Raw genomic sequence first — 16,601 nt, 5'->3', positions numbered from 1 at the left:
AAATATGTGATTGCAAATGAAAGGACTACCACTGATGAAGGCTCTTTGAAGGCTACCTTAGGGAAGTCCATGTGCCAAAAGTAGCAGCTTATGGTGTATCAGGATAAGGCAGTGTGAGATTTGTTTTCAAGGGTCATCAAGTAGCCTTGAGGATAACTAAGAAGAGGAGGGTGGAATTTTTCATAACCATCACATAATTATGCCACATGCCCATATCTGTTTGTTGTTTAGTCACTAAGTCATGTCCAACTCTTTGCCACCCCATAGCTGCAGCATGCCAGGCTTCCCTGTCCTTCACTGTCTCCCGGGGTTTGCTCAAACTCATGTCTGTTGAGTTAGTAATGCTATCTAACCATCTCATCATCTGTCCTGCCCTTCTCCTGTCCTCAAACTTTCCTAGCACCAAGGTCTTTTCCAGTGAGTTGGCTCTTTGCATCAGGTGGCTGACGTATTGGAGTTTCAGCATCAGTCCTTCCAGTGAATGCTTAGGGTTAATTTCCTTTAGGATTAGACTGGTTTGATCTCCTTGCTATCGAAGGGGCTCTGAAGAGTCTTCTCCAGCACAATATGAAAGCATCAGTTCTTCAGCACTGTTTAGTATTCATAAATTTATGCATGCCTGTTACAAATATTTTCATGTAGCTAAACCTGTATTAATTTTTTTTTCTTATAGAGACATTATATGTTATGTGTACTATTAGAAGCCGGAGGCTGTGCATCCAGAGCCATTGGGAATCCTGGACCAGATTGTATATATGTGGATCAGGTCAAAACAACTCTTCACCAGCTGGAAGGGGTAGATTCCCGCATAAATGAACGGCTAGCCTCTCCTCCAACCCCCTGCTTGTCTTGTGCTGACTGGTTCCTTGCTGGGTCACATGAAAAATTAGATAATTTAACCACCTCACCCATCCTCAGTAGGCTGCACAGTGCTTCCAAGATCGCAACCTCTCCAACATGCAGAAGAACCCTTTTCAGTGACTATTCCTTAAAGACACGTAAGCCCAGTCCATCCCGAAGTGGAGGACCTGACAATGGTCTTGAAGGTGAAGGTGTTGGCCTGAGCCTCCACACTACAGAATCTCAGGGTTCGGATGGTTCCGAAGAAACTGGAGCCTTGCTTAAGGTATGTGTCCATTCCTATGTGTACATTCTAGGAGCTAAACTGTCTCTCCAGTCCTTATTTGTAATTGCAAGGGAATTTTTTAATGACAAATCCTTCTCCATTTGTACTAGTGGTGGTTTCTGTCACTGTTGGAAAACCAGTGATTTAGGGCCAAGAGAGAAAGGAATACCAAGTAGTAAAACATTAGGGAACTGTCATGTCCTCTTGCATGATGTGTTACTGTGGTTACTGCTAGCATAGGATAAGCCAAGGGTACAAGTTAGCATTGAAAATGTTTAAAGGAAGTGTTGGCAGGAAGGGGAACCCCTTCCAGGGTCCAAGAGGGGGCTCCTGTCTAACACTTGGAAGTGAATTACCTGGAGACACACATGCTGATGAAATAAGAGACTTTACTGGAAAGGGGCTCCCTGGCAGAGAACAGGGTAAGGGAACCCAGGGAGCACTTCTCTGCCACATGTTTTGCAGTCTCAGGTTTTATGATGATGGGGTTGGTTTCCGGGTTGTCTCTGGTCAGTCATTCTGACTCAGGGTCCTTCCTGGTAGCGTGCGCGTCACTCAGCCAAGATGGATTCCAGCAAGGATTCTGGGACATTGGTAGGACATATGGGTTGGTGTCTCCTCTCTCCTTTTGACCTTTCCCAAATTCTTCCAGTTGGTGGTAGCTTGTCACTTCTGCATTCATTACTAGGACCCCTCTTGTCAGATAACTTATGCAAGTAGTCAACTATTGTGCCTGGCCAGGGTGAGTGGTTTTGATCAGCTGTTCCCCTAACAGAAACATTGAAAAATAATAAGTAGTTCTCCTTGAAAGACTTCTAGTTTTACATTATATCTTCTGTTTGATTTCCATTCTTAGATATAAATGGATCTACTTAATAATACTTTTCAGGTTACTAAAAAGAAGTCTACTCTTCCAAATCCATTTCATTTGGGGAACCTGAAAAAGGACCTTTCAGAAAAAGAACTGGATATATATAACACAGTGAAGTAAGAAACTTCCTTATTTCATTCTTTTTCACTTAATGCTCTGTCTTTGAGGAAATTTTACAGTGAAAAAGTGCAGTTCCATAACATACAAATTTTATTCAGCAAATATGGTACCTCTTATATATGAAAGAAGATAGCGATGCTATTTCCCTAATATTTTTCATTATGCATATAAGAAGCATAAGAAATGTAAAAGTTTCCATTTATGTCTCTTCCACAGGTAGCCTCCCTTCTGTGTGTCTGATTTTTAAATTAGTGTACTGTTTTCAGGCTCTCAAGATGCTGTGGTTTTGTAGAAACTCCTTAGCTCTGAGTACTCATTCCCGGGGCTTGAGCGTGCTGGTTGCTAATGGCTCATACTGGAGTCCCCCTACCCTGGCCTTGTCCCACTTGGAAGTTTATCAACTCCGCCAAGCTTACCACCTCTCCCTAGGAGTAGCCACATCTAATGACTAATCGACAAGTGAGTACAGGCTTGCCCCTACTTACATTCAACACAACTCTGAAAAGCCATCCAAGTTTCAGAGGTCCTGGCAGTATCTGCTGAGTCCTCTGTCTCAACTGGAGCACAGTTCAGCTTTTCCCTCTGCTCAGTCCTGCTTCCTTCATGCTCACCCCCACAGCTGTTGTCCCCAAAAGTCCTCCCTAATAAACTTCCTCCCTGCATACCTCCCTATCAGAGTCTGGGAGGGACTCTGATAGGTCAGGGAACTGACCTATGACACCCTCTTTAGGAAGCAGGTAAAGGTAAATAGGCAATTCTGGTGTAAAAAGAGCTGAGTGGTAGGTGCATGTTTAGAACTTAATCTGTCTATAATTATTAAAATATGAACTGTTACAAATTCACTTCTTGTTATGCAGGGCTTATGGTATTATGGTAGCATGCATGGAATCAGTTTGTGTAATAAACTCCTATTGCACACTTTCATTAGAGCAAGTAGACATGTACAAATCAAATTCACATTAAAAGAAAAAAAAAGCTGTTCAATATTACTCAGACATAAAAAGGAACACATTTGAGTCAGTTCTGGTGAGGTGGATGAACCCAGAGCCTGTTCTACAGAGTGAAGTAAGTCAGAAAGAGAAAAACAAATATTGGGGATTTCCCTGGTAGTCCAGTGACTAAAGACTCTGTGCTCCCAATGCAAGGGGCCTGGATTCCGTCCCTGGTCAGGAAACTAAATCGCACATGTCACAACTAAAGATTCTGCATGCCGCAACTAAGACCCAGTGCTAACAAAGAAATTGTAAAAAAAAAACAAACTGTATATTAACACATGTATTTGGAATCTAAAAAAACAGTACCGATGAATGTATTTGCAGGGCAGGAATAGAGACACACACGTAGAGAACAGATTTGTGGACACATCGGGGGAAGGGGAGGGTGGGACGAACTGAGAACAGCCTGGAAACACACACATCACCGTATGTAAAATACGCAGCTGGTGGGAAGCTGCTGGGTAACACAGGGAGCTCAGCCCGGCGCTCTGTGACCACCCAGAGGCGAAGGAGCAGGTGGGGGGCTGGGGGGGGTGAGGGGACGTGTGCATACTCACGGCTGATTCACGGTGTATGGCAGAAACCGACACAACAGTGTAAAGCAATGACCCTCCAACTAAAAATAAATATTTAAAAAGACGTTTTAGAGCTACCACCTTCTTAATCATTGACATGTTTTATATTAAGTTCATCTATATGTTTCAGAGTCGTCAGGAAAAACTTTTTTCATAAAGTGAGGGCAAAAACAAGGTAACTTGTCTTCATAAAATAATGCATTGAAAATCTAATGTGTTAACATTTGGAATTTAATGCCTTCCAATATGAGGTGTAATATTTTAGTAGTTAAAGAAAATTAGTTATTTTAAAAAACAAAAATATTTTTTAAACAAATCTAAACCAAACCTCTGGTGGAAGCCTGTAATAACTTCCCCAATCCCTAATCTTCCATTTAACAAAAACTACTGCTCTGAATTTTTATTACCTCCATATATTATTTTTTTAATATGTATGTATATATATGTTATTTGGGCTTTATCTCTAGTAAAAGGAAATGCTTTTTCCAAGTTTAAAGCTTAACAAAAGGTTATATTGTAACAATATAAATTTATAATTGTGTTCTTAAGCATAAATTAATATGTGATGTAAATCATAGGCTCTCCTATTTAAAAGGATGCTACAGAGGCATATTTATTCTCTTTACTGACATGGAAGATTTTCAAACTATATAGTTCATTTAAAAAGTATGATATAGACTGGTGTGTAATATACTATCCTAATTTGTTTTTGTAAAATAAAAATATATAATATACTAAAAATAATAATATGTAGAAAATGTTCCATTCAGTAAACAAGTCTTACCCATTCTGCATTCTAGTAATTCTTGAATCCACCCAGCGCCTAATAATTGTACCCTAGTTCAAGCTCCCGTTCTTTCACCTGGTTATCCTGCAACCAGTTCCCAGTTCCTATCCTATGCTGAATCTATCCTCTGCAGTAGGGGTGACCTTTCTGAAGAACAAATCCGATTTAATCTGCATGTTTTAAAAATAAATACTTGTCCTTCCATTGGATAATTGCTTGTTTGATGATTTTTAAACTTTCAGTTTATACACTGAGTGAGTTAATATACAGAGTTAATTTATGGTTTTCAAGAACCAGAGCTGCTCATTGTGTTGTGGGGTTGTTCTGAGAGAAAACTAAAGAAGTGAATATGAATTTTAATTCTAAACCTCCCTAAATACGAACATTACTAATAACTCTTTTTAAAAGAGTCATTTCTGTTCTGTACCTTTTCTTGAATTTGAAAACCTCAGAATTAAATGGTATGTTTTCAATTATTTTCTTTTTGAATAATTACAGTTTTTGTATTTTGATTATTTTTTACTTAATTGAAAAAATACCAGCCACCAGTTGTTAATGAACCCACCACCCTATGGAAAAGTATGAGAAAAATTTATAGAGGCTCTCCTTCCCTGCCTATCTTTGGCCTCTCTAAAGAAAACCAAGACCATCAGTTAGTGATAAAAAGTTATTCTGACCTTGCTGCCTAATTAACAGTTTAACAGGAGGTGCTGATGGGGGATTTCAGTCCTTATGTTTATAGACTGACAATCAGGAAAAAGCAAGGTGTAGTAGAGCAGGTCTCAGAATCAGCTAAGCTCTGACACTGAGCTATGTGACCTCAAACAAGTTAATGCAAGTTCTCTGAACATTGACTTCCTCATGGTTAAAATGAGGATAGTAGTAGTAAATATCTTACAGGGTAATTATGAGAATTAAGCCTAAGATATTTTAAAGCACCTACCCCGGCACACAGAGGGCATTCAGTATATGATAACTATTACCATTATTTCATTGTCACTGCTACTGTTGTTCTTTATTCTTCTTACCACTGGTAGAAATAAGCGGTATTTATAGGTTCTGCTGGCATCTCAGACCTCAGTAGGGGAAGAAAGGATGGAAAAGAATGGAGAAGTGAAAACAGTAAGAGAACATAGAAAAGAGACTGTAATGATGAGAAGTAGTGGAATACTTCTAGTAATAGCCATGGCTTCTAGAATGTTAACTCAGCTTTGTAGTTAGTAATACTGATTTTATTTTTCTTCAGGATGGTTCTTTTGACTGTCATGGTAAGAGACTTTTTTTAAGCTACCAACTGAAAATCTTAGTTTGATGGAAGGTGTTTTTGTATGTGGTGCACCCTAGACTGATACCTTGTTTATGGCTTGTAGGTATCTGGGCCAGACTCAGGCTGAGTTATTCATTACCAACCATGGAAAAAGAAGGTTTTAGCCAGTTTGGGTTGTTTAGCAAAGGGATGATAAAGTTACTTGCAAATGAATTGGTGTTTATTTATCCTTGAATAATATGTAGTATTTGCCTCCATTAAGGGAACTGATAAATAACCCTAGCCTGTATTTTCAGATAAGGAGGAAGAGGGAATTTCAATGTTTGGCCTAGTTTTTCTTCCCTAATTATACTCCTAATGTTCTATCGTAGTTAGAAGCTTATTAGACATCTACAAAATTCAAAACGAAGCAACATTTTTAAGTTTACTCTAATATCTTTTTTTAATTCCTTTTTTTCCCCAAGATTGACATCTGGTCCTGAGAACACACTTTTCCATTATGTTGCCTTAGAAACAGTGCAAGGGATCTTTATTACTCCTACCCATGAAGAGGTGGCACAGCTGAGCGGCTCTATCCACCCTCAACTGATAAAGAATTTCCATCAGTGTTGTCTCTCCATTCGTGCAGTTTTCCAGCAGACATTGGCTGAAGAGGTAGGGCACTGCTATAAATATAGCTCTCTGCCAATTTTACTTCCAGATCTCTAAATATTCTAAAACTCTTTAGCAATAACTCTTTTCACTTAATTTTTTCATAGTCATTCCATCTAATTTGAATGCCAAAGAATTATATTCACTGTACTTAACTTTTAACACTTTCTTTCATAATTCTGAGTTTGATGTCCCAGATTACTGTTTCAGGAAATGGTGGATCTGTTTCTGAAATGGTGAGCCTGTGTTTTTCTATAGCAAAATAGAATATAGTAGTTTATAATGTAAACTTGCCTCCCATATTTGATATCTGTGACTCAACCATTATTTGGATATTTATCTCTACCATTTTGTAACTGGTAATTTTTTAAGTATTCAAAGGCAGGATAAAGTATCAGGAATATAAAGGAATAAAGAACAGAATTTACACAATAGTGTTATAAATGTTTTAGCCACTTGGTTGGTTGGTTGGTTGCTTGCTTTTCAATCTGGAATGAAGTTTTATTTAATATTGTACCTCCAGAAAAGTAGTAATGTTGTATACAATTAAAATCTCAATTACACAGATTTAATAGCAGGGAAAGATAAGTATTGGATTTCTTTTTTTTTTTTTATATATTTAATACTTCTCTCTTTTATTTTTATTAAAAAAATAACAAAACAGAAGCTATCAAAACACCTCCCCCACCCTAAATATTTACCATTCTGAAATTTAGAAATAAATCTCCCATGTTTCTGTGTAGTAATCATATGTTTACATGTGCATGGAAGTGTACATACTATCAATTTCCATCATTAAATTTTATATTAATGATAACATACTGATACTATCATTTTGAGAGCTACAATAACTGACTGAGGATTAGTATTGAGAGAGTCAATTCCTAGTCAGGTTGATAAGAAGTCTAGGGGTCCGCATGGAGAAAGGGGTCTGGAATTCTCAAGGAGGAAGAAAGGACAAACTTTTTTTTCCCCCTCTACATTCCTTAGGATTGTATAACAATAATGTATCCTGCTTGAGGACAGTCTCTAAAAAGAAAACCTTTTGGCTAATTCTGTTATCTCAAATTGTAAATTATGGGAGTAGGTCTGGTGAGGTCTTTACAACCTCCAGACATTCTTTTGATTCACTGTAATAACTAATTTAAGAGTATATAATTCCAGTGCTAAGACTAGCAAGGGGGTACTCTTTCTACCCCCTTCTGATGTCTATGTCAGAAGCTTTCTCTATCTCCTTTATACTTTTTTTTTTTTCTTCCATTTATTTTTATTTGTTGGAGGCTAATTACTTTGTAAAGTAATTGTAACATTGCAATGTTGTAACATTGCAGTGGTTTTTGTCATACATTGAAATGAATTAGCCATGGATTTACATGTATTCCCCATCCCGGTCCCCCCTCCCACCCCCCTCTCCACCCCATCCCTCTGGGTCTTCCCAGTGCACCAGGCCTGAGCACTTGTCTCATGCATCCAACCTGGGCTGGTGATCTGTTTCACCCTAGATATACATGTTTCGATGCTGTTCTCTTGAAACTTCCCGCCCTCGCCTTCTCCCACAGAGTCCACAAGTCTGTTCTATACATCTGAGTCTCTTTTTTCTTTTTTTGCATGTAAGGTTATCGTTACCATCTTTCTAAATTCCATATATATGTGTTAGTATACTGTAATGGTCTTTATCTTTCTGGCTTACTTCGCTCTGTATAATGGGTTCCAGTTTCACCCATCTCATTAGAACTGATTCAAATGAATTCTTTTTGATGGCTGAGTAATATTCCATGGTGTATATGTACCACAGCTTCCTCATCCATTCATCTGCTGATGGGCATCTAGGTTGCTTCCATGACCTGGCTATTATAAACAGTGCTGCGATGAACATTGGGGTGCACGTGTCTCTTTCAGATCTGGTTTCCTCAGTGTGTATGCCTAGAAGTGGTATTGCTGGGTCATATGGCAGATCTATTTCCAGCTTTTTAAGGAATCTCCACACTGTTTTCCATAGTGGCTGTACTAATTTGCATTCCCACCAACAGTGTAAGAGGGTTCCCTTTTCTCCACACCCTCTCCAGCATTTATTGCTTGTAGACTTTTGGATAGCAGCCAGCCTGACTGGTGTATAATGGTACCTCATTGTGGTTTTGATTTGCATTTCTCTGATAATGAGTGATGTTGAGCATCTTTTCATGTGTTTTTTTGCCATCCGTATGTCTTCCTTGGAGAAATGTCTGTTTAGTTCTTTGGCCCATTTTTTGATTGGGTCATTTATTTTTCTGGAGTTGAGCTGGAGGAGTTGCTTGTATATATTTGAGATTAATCCTTTGTCTGTTGCTTCATTTGCTATTATTTTCCCCCAATCTGAGGGCTGTCTTTTCACCTTACTTATAGTATCCTTTGTTGTGCAAAAGCTTTTAAGTTTCATTAGGTCCCATTTGTTTATTTTTGCTTTTGTTTCTAAAATTCTGGGGTGTGGGTCATAGAGGATCCTGCTGTGATTTATGTCGGAGAGTGTTTTGCCTATGTTCTCCTCTAGGAGTTTGATAGTTTCTGGTCTTACATTTAGATCTTTAATCCATTTTGAGTTTATTTTTGTGTATGGTGTTAGAAAGTGTTCTAGTTTCATTCTTTTACAGGTGGTTGACCAGTTTTCCCAGCACCACTTGTTAAAGAGGTTGTCTTTTTTCCATTGTATATCCTTGCCTCCTTTGTCGAAGATAAGGTGACCATAGGTTCGTGGATTTATCTCTGGGCTTTCTATTCTGTTCCATTGATCTATATTTCTGTCTTTGTGCCAGTACCATACTGTCTTGATGACTGTGGCTTTGTAGTATAGTCCGAAGTCAGGCAGGTTGATTCCTCCAGTTCCATTCTTCTTTCTCAAGGTTACTTTGGCTATTCGAGGTTTTTTGTATTTCCATACAAATTGTGAAATTATTTGTTCTAGTTCTGTGAAAAATACCGTTGGTAGTTTGATAGGGATTGCATTGAATCTATAGATTGCTTTGGGTAGAATAGCCATTTTGACAATATTGATTCTTCCAATCCATGAACACGGTATATTTCTCCATCTGTTTGTGTCCTCTTTGATTTCTTTCATCAGTGTTTTATAGTTTTCTATGTATAGGTCTTTTGTTTCTTTAGGTAGATATACTCCTAAGTATTTTATTCTTTTTGTTGCAATGGTGAATGGTATCGATTCCTTAATTTCTCTTTCTGTTTTCTCATTGTTAGTGTATAGGAATGCAAGAGATTTCTGTGTGTTAATTTTATATCCTGCAACTTTACTGTATTCATTGATTAGCTCTAGTAATTTTCTGGTGGAGTCTTTAGGGTTTTCTATGTAGAGGATCATGTCATCTGCAAACAGCGAGAGTTTCACTTCTTCTTTTCCTATCTGGATTCCTTTTACTTCTTCTTCTGCCCTGATTGCTGTGGCCAGCACTTCCAAAACTATGTTGAATAGTAGTGGTGAGAGTGGGCACCCTTGTCTTGTTCCTGATTTCAGGGGAAATGGTTTCAATTTTTCACCATTGAGGGTGATGCTTGCTGTGGGTTTGTCGTATATAGCTTTTATTATGTTGAGGTATGTTCCTTCTATTCCTGCTTTCTGGAGAGTTTTAATCATAAATGGATGTTGAATTTTGTCAAAGGCTTTTTCTGCATCTATTGAGATAATCATATGGTTTTTATCTTTCAATTTGTTAATGTGGTGTATTACATTGATTGATTTGCGGATATTAAAGAATCCTTGCATTCCTGGGATAAAGCCCACTTGGTCATGGTGTATGATTTTTTTAATATGTTGTTGGATTCTGTTTGCTAGAATTTTGTTAAGGATTTTTGCATCTATGTTCATCAGTGATATTGGCCTGTAGTTCTCTTTTTTGGTGGCATCTTTGTCTGGTTTTGGAATTAGGGTGATGGTGGCCTCATAGAATGAGTTTGGAAGTTTACCTTCTTCTGCAATTTTCTGGAAGAGTTTGAGTAAGATAGGTGTTAGCTCTTCCCTGAATTTTTGGTAGAATTCAGCTGTGAAGCCATCTGGTCCTGGGCTTTTGTTTGCTGGAAGATTTCTGATTACAGTTTCGATTTCCTTGCTTGTGATGGGTTTGTTAAGATCTTCTAATTCTTCCTGATTCAGTTTTGGAAAGTTATACTTCTCTAAGAACTTGTCCATTTCTTCCAAGTTGTCCATTTTATTGGCATAGAGCTGCTGGTAGTAGTCTCTTATGATCCTTTTTATTTCAGTGTTGTCTGTTGTGATCTCTCCATTTTTGTTTCTAATTTTGTTAATTTGATTCTTCTCCCTTTGTTTCTTAATGAGTCTTGCTAATGGTTTGTCAATTTTGTTTATTTTTTCAAAAAACCAGCTTTTAGCTTTGTTGATTTTTGCTATGGTCTCTTCAGTTTCTTTTGCATTTATTTCTGCCCTAATTTTTAAGATTTCTTTCCTTCTACTAACCCTGGGGTTCTTCATTTCTTCCTTCTCTAGTTGCTTTAGGTGTAGAGTTAGGTTATTTATTTGACTTTTTTCTTGTTTCTTGAGGTAGGCCTGTAATGCTATGAATCTTCCCCTTAGCACTGCTTTTACAGTGTCCCATAGGTTTTGGGTTGTTGTGTTTTCATTTTCATTCATTTCTATGCATGTTTTGATTTCTTTTTTGATTTCTTCTATGATTTGTTGGTTATTCAGAAGCGTGTTGTTTAGCCTCCATATGTTTGAATTTTTAATAATTTTTTTCCTGTAATTGAGATCTAATCTTACTGCACTGTGGTCAGAAAAGATGACTGGAATGATTTCAATTTTTTTGAATTTACCAAGACTAGATTTATGGCCCAGGATATGATCTATTCTGGAGAAGGTTCCGTGTGCACTTGAGAAAAAGGTGAAGTTGATTGTTTTGGGGTGAAACGTCCTATAGATGTCAATAAGGTCTAGCTGGTCCATTGTGTCCTTTAAAGTTTGTGTTTCCTTGTTCATTTTCTGTTTAGTTGATCTATCCATAGTTGTGAGTGGGGTATTAAAGTCTCCTACTATTATTGTGTTGCTATTAATTTCCTCTTTCATACTCGTTAGCGTTTGCCTTACATATTGCGGTGCTCCTGTGTTGGGTGCATATATATTTATAATTGTTATATCTTCTTCTTGGATTGATCCTTTGATCATTATGTAGTGTCCATCTTTGTCTCTTTTCACAGCCTTTATTTGAAAGTCTATTTTATCTGATATGAGTATTGCGACTCCTGCTTTCTTTTGGTCTCCGTTTGCGTGGAATATTTTTTTCCAGCCCTTCACTTTTAGTCTGTATGTGTCCCTTGCTTTGAGGTGGGTCTCTTGTAGACAGCATATATAGGGGTCTTGTTTTTGTATCCATTCAGCCAGCCTTTGTCTTTTGGTTGGGGCGTTCAACCCATTTACATTTAAGGCAATTATTGATAGGTATGGTCCTGTTGCCATTTATTTTGTTGTTTGGGGTTCACGTTTACACCACCTTTCTGTGTTTCCTGTCTAAAGAAGATCCTTTAGTATTTGTTGAAGAGCTGGTTTGGTGGTGCTGAATTCTCTCAGCTTTTGCTTGTCTGTAAAGCTTTTGAGTTCTCCTTCATATCTGAATGAGATCCTTGCTGGGTAGAGTAATCTAGGTTGTAGGTTATTCTCTTTCATTACTTTAAGTATGTCCTGCCATTCCCTTCTGGCCTGAAGGGTTTCTATTGATAGATCAGCTGTTATCCTTATGGGAATCACTTTGTGTGTTATTTGTTGTTTCTCCCTTGCTGCTTTTAATATTTGTTCTTTGTGTTTGATCTTTGTTAATTTGATTAATATGTGTCTTGGGGTGTTTCGCCTTGGGTTTATCCTGTTTGGGGGACTCTGGGTTTCTTGGACTTGGGTGGCTACTTCCTTCCCCATTTTCGGGAAGTTTTCAGCTATTATCTCCTCGAGTATCTTCTCATGGCCTTTCTTTTTGTCTTCTTCTTCTGGGACTCCTATGATTCGAATGTTGGGGCGTTTCACATTGTCCCAGAGGTCCCTGAGGTTGTCCTCATTTCTTTTGATTCTTTTTTCTTTTTTCCTCTCTGCTTCATTTATTTCCACCATTTTATCTTCTAACTCACTTATCCTATCTTCTGTCTCTGTTATTCTACTCATGGTTCCCTCCAGAGTGTTTTTGATCTCATTTATTTCATTATTAATTTGTAATTGACTTTTTTTTATTTCTTCTAGGTCCTTGTTAAACCTTTCTTGCATCTTCTCAATCTTTGTCTCCAGGTTATTTATTTGTAACTCCATTTTGTTTTCAAGATTTTGGATCATTTTTATTATAATTATTCTAAATTCTTTTTCAGGTAGATTCCCTATTTCCTCCTCTTTTGTCTGGCTTGGTGGGCTTTTTTCATGTTCCTTTAGCGGTTGGGTATTTCTCTGCCTTTTCATCTTGTTTAGATTGCTGTGTCTGGAGTGGGCTTTCTATATTCTTGTGGTCTGTGGTTCCTTTTTATTGTGGAGGTTTCACCCAGTGGGTGGGGTTGGACGATTGGTTTGTCAAGTTTTCCTGGTTAGGGAGGCTTGTGTCAGCGTTCTGGTGTGTGGAATTGGATTTCTTCTCTCTGGAGTGCAGTGGAGTTTCCAGTAATGAGTTTTGCGATGGGTCTTTGTGTTAGGTGTGACTTTGGACAGCCTGTATGTTGACACTCAGGTCTATGTTCCTGCGTTGCTAAAGAATTTGTGTGGTATGTCTTGTACTAGAGCTTATTGGCTCTTGGGGGGTGGTTGGTTTTAGTGTAGGTATGGAGGCTTTTGGATAGTCTCTTACTCCTTAATGTTCCATGTAGTCAGGAGTTTTCTGGTTTTCTCAGGTTTTGGGCTTAAGTCTCCTGCCTCTGGATTTCAGTTTTATTCTTCCAATTGTCTCAAGACTTCTCCAACTATACAGCACTGATAATAAAACTTGTAGGTTAATGGTGAAAAGATTCCCCACTGTGAGAGACAACCAGAGAGATTCACATAGTTACATGAAGAATAGGAGAGGGAGGAAGGAGATAGAGGTAAGCAGGAGGAGAAAAAGGGGACTCAAGAGGAGAGAGACAGATCTACACAGTTATCTGTTCCCAAAGTGTTCTCTGTAGCCCAGACACCCACAAAGATTCACAGAATTGGAGTGGGAAGAGAAGGGGAAAGGAGGAAATAGAGGTGTTCTGAGGTAGAAATCAGAGAGTCAAAAGTGGGAGAGTAATCACCACACTCCTAAATAGAAATGGGAACTGAATATTGGTTTCTTAAATGTCCAAAATTTATATCACATACTGAAAAACAAAGATTAAAAATCTAGTGTAGAGGTTAGACTCTTTGAAATACAATATTTAAAAACAAAAACAAAAACACCCCAAAAAATTAGAAAAGTATATGAAATTTGGTTTAAAAATAGGGTTTCGCTCTTTTTTTTTTTTTGGCAAGGTTATAGTGAAATGAAAATGAAAATGAAGGAATAATAGAGGAGTATTAGAGGACTTTAAAAGGAAATAGAAGACAAAAACAAGAAAATGAGAAAAAAAAATTTTTTTTTTCCTAATTAAAAAAATCGTAAAATATATGAAAATGAAAGTTGAGGAGTAATGGGGGAGTAATAGGGAATTTTAAAAGAAAATAAAAGAGAAAAAATAGAAAATATAAAAAAGGAAAGAAAAAAAAATTTTTTTTTTCCTGATTAAAAAAAATCGTAAAAATATATGAACGTGTAAGTTGAGGAGTAATGGGGGAGTAATAGGGAATTTTAAAAGAAAATAAAAGAGAAAAAAAAATAAAAATAATTAAAAATAAAGAAAAAGGAAAAAAAATTTTTTTTTCCTAATTAAAAAAATCGTATAATTATATGAAAATGAAAGTTAAGGAGTAATAGGGGAGTAATAGGGAATTTTAAAAGATAATAAAAGTGAAAAAATAAAAACTAAAAAAAAAAAGGAAAGAAAAAAAAAATTTTTTTTTCTTGTAAATTAAAAAAAAAAAAAACCAAACAAACAAAAAAAACATATATATCTCGGAATTCCTCTGGAGTTGTTGCGGTCAGTGTAGGTTCAGTTCAATTTCAGATAGCTCCTCTTTCCAGCTTACACTTCTAGATATCTATAGGCCCCTTCAGGTGTAGTCGGTGTTACCTTCAGGGATTTTAGTCTGTTGCACCGGTCCTTTCTGAAGCGGTTCCCTTTGTTTGTTTTGGCTTCTCTTCGGTGTCTAATTTCCGCCCTGACACAGGCGGGCGGAGGTGATCTCTTATTTAGGTTCGCTAGTTCAGTTTAGTCCTACTACGGGGAGGGCGGGGCGCTGCAGACAGATACCGCTCCGTGTGGCTAGCACTCGCCGGCCACACTGGGTTTGCCCCGCTCACGGGTGTCTGTGCTTTCGCCGTCTACACTGCTCAGGCTCCCGGCTGCTCTATAAGGAGCGGGGCCTGCGTTGAGTGCGGTTCCGGTTTTCGGTACTCCACAAAAGCGCGGATTCGGTTGCGCCTGCGTTTTGTGCCTTTCCTGGCCTGAGCGGCCCAGGCAGCCAGAGGCTTGGGCACACTCTCCACGGATGTGGCGCGCCTTTTCCCTCCGCGTCGAGCGGCCCAGGCAGCCAGAGGCTTGGGCGCAATCTCTCCCGTAAGCCGCGCTTTTCCCCTCCGCGGCCCCAGTGCACGCCGCCAGTCGGGTCTCAGGAAGTCTTTAGATAGGAACCGGGGGCCTGTTTGCAGTGTGGGAGGGGGTGGCTTCTCAGGGGCTGAGTTTGCCCTTATCCCCTCCCCCCTGCCTCCTACCTCCAGCTGGGACGGGCGGGCTCTTTTCAGGACTTTCTCAGTCAGTCCCTTTGTCTCACGAACCGCAGGCAGTGTGTTCCGGCCGGTTAATTTTGTCCCACCGTTTAAAGAAGCTCCCTCCGATTGCTCTCAGGGTCTTCAGGCCGGTCCTTACCCTAAGCAATGCCGCCCGCTCCTCTCCGTTTCGCCCCCGCTTGTTGCTGGCGGGTGCGGGCGTCTGGGGTACTTTTCTGCTGGGAATTGCTTTTAGGCACGTAATCTGTGGGCCTTGTTTAATTTTTCCTCCCAGTTAGATTGCCGAAAACTTCCCCCAGTCCCGCCAGTGCGAGGGTTTCCTGGTGATTGGAAACTTCTATTAAGACTCCCTTCCCGGGACGGGTGACCGTCCGTAGCTCTTTTGTCTCCCTTTTTATCTTTTAAATTTTGTCCTACCTCCCTTTGAAGACAATGGGCTGCTTTTCTGGGCTCCTGATGTCCTCTGCTAGCGATCTGAAGTTGTTTTGTGAGATTTGCTCAGCGTTCAAATGTTCTTTCGATGAATTTGTAGGAGAGAAAGTGGTCTCTCCGTCCTATTCCTCCGCCATCTTGGCTCCTCCCCTCTGGATTTCTTGATAAATATATAGAAGCTTATTTGTGACTGGTCAAACATCATACTGCCAAAAACATAAAATAAAGAAGACTGAAAAATTAATGTAATGTATATAGCAATACATGTACCAACGTTGCTAAATTTGTGAAGAACTTAGGTGTAAAGGTGGTAGAACATTGGGCTGGGAATAAGGACTCCTGGACTTGGTCTCAGCTCTTCCTGTTTCCTCATTTATAAAGTGAGTGAGCTGAATTATATCATCTCTTAGGACTCAATCAGCAGTGAAACTCTTTGTCTTATAGGATTTCTTCTTCTAGCTACCAGAAATTGGTATTCAGCAAAATGTTATGTTTGACTGTATATCTCTATGTGCTTTGCATTCTTATGCTCCTCCTTTCCTGTTTAACATACTAATAGATTCTTTAAGGTTCATTTCATTAACTTACTTAGTAATATAAATTAGCCTTCCCTGTATTATTTAAACATTGAGGTACCTACCATTCACCAGATACTACTCAAGATGCTGGGGATACAGCAGTGAACAAAAAGTCTCTTTCGTCATGAAGCCTGTATTCTAGCAGGGGAAGCTAATGAATTAGCAAGCAGTTTAATATATCAGGTAGGGTAAGTTTCAACAGCAATTATAACAAAACAGAGTAAGAGTGAGAGGTGGTGGTTACTATTTTGAAAGATCCCTCTGATCATGTCAAGTAATATTTGAACAGAAACCAGAAGGAACTGAGGGACAAAGCCACGTGTCAAATGTGGCGGCTGAGCTTCCAGACAGAAGGAACAGCTAGCACACAGCCATGGAGGTGGGGGGGCTGAGAG

General features: G+C 38.8%; 1 protein-coding gene across 2 annotated transcripts in view; it reads left to right on the top strand.

Moving 5' to 3' along the window:
- Nucleotides 1–16,601, top strand: part of INTU (inturned planar cell polarity protein) — a 97,967-nt gene that overhangs the window by 68,691 nt on the left and 12,675 nt on the right. For both annotated transcript variants that reach the window (XM_020916676.2, XM_020916668.2), the window contains exons 12-14: nucleotides 674–1,126; nucleotides 2,016–2,113; nucleotides 6,206–6,395. In XM_020916676.2, coding sequence (XP_020772335.2) covers nucleotides 674–1,126; nucleotides 2,016–2,113; nucleotides 6,206–6,395 — 741 coding nt within the window. The remainder of the gene's footprint in view (nucleotides 1–673; nucleotides 1,127–2,015; nucleotides 2,114–6,205; nucleotides 6,396–16,601) is intronic.

This window comes from Odocoileus virginianus, chromosome 12 (genome assembly GCF_023699985.2).
Source record: "Odocoileus virginianus isolate 20LAN1187 ecotype Illinois chromosome 12, Ovbor_1.2, whole genome shotgun sequence".
In the NCBI taxonomy this organism is placed as follows: domain Eukaryota; kingdom Metazoa; phylum Chordata; class Mammalia; order Artiodactyla; family Cervidae; genus Odocoileus; species Odocoileus virginianus.
Note: the sequence above shows the minus strand (reverse complement) of the source record. Positions and strands in the feature narration are given on the sequence as shown.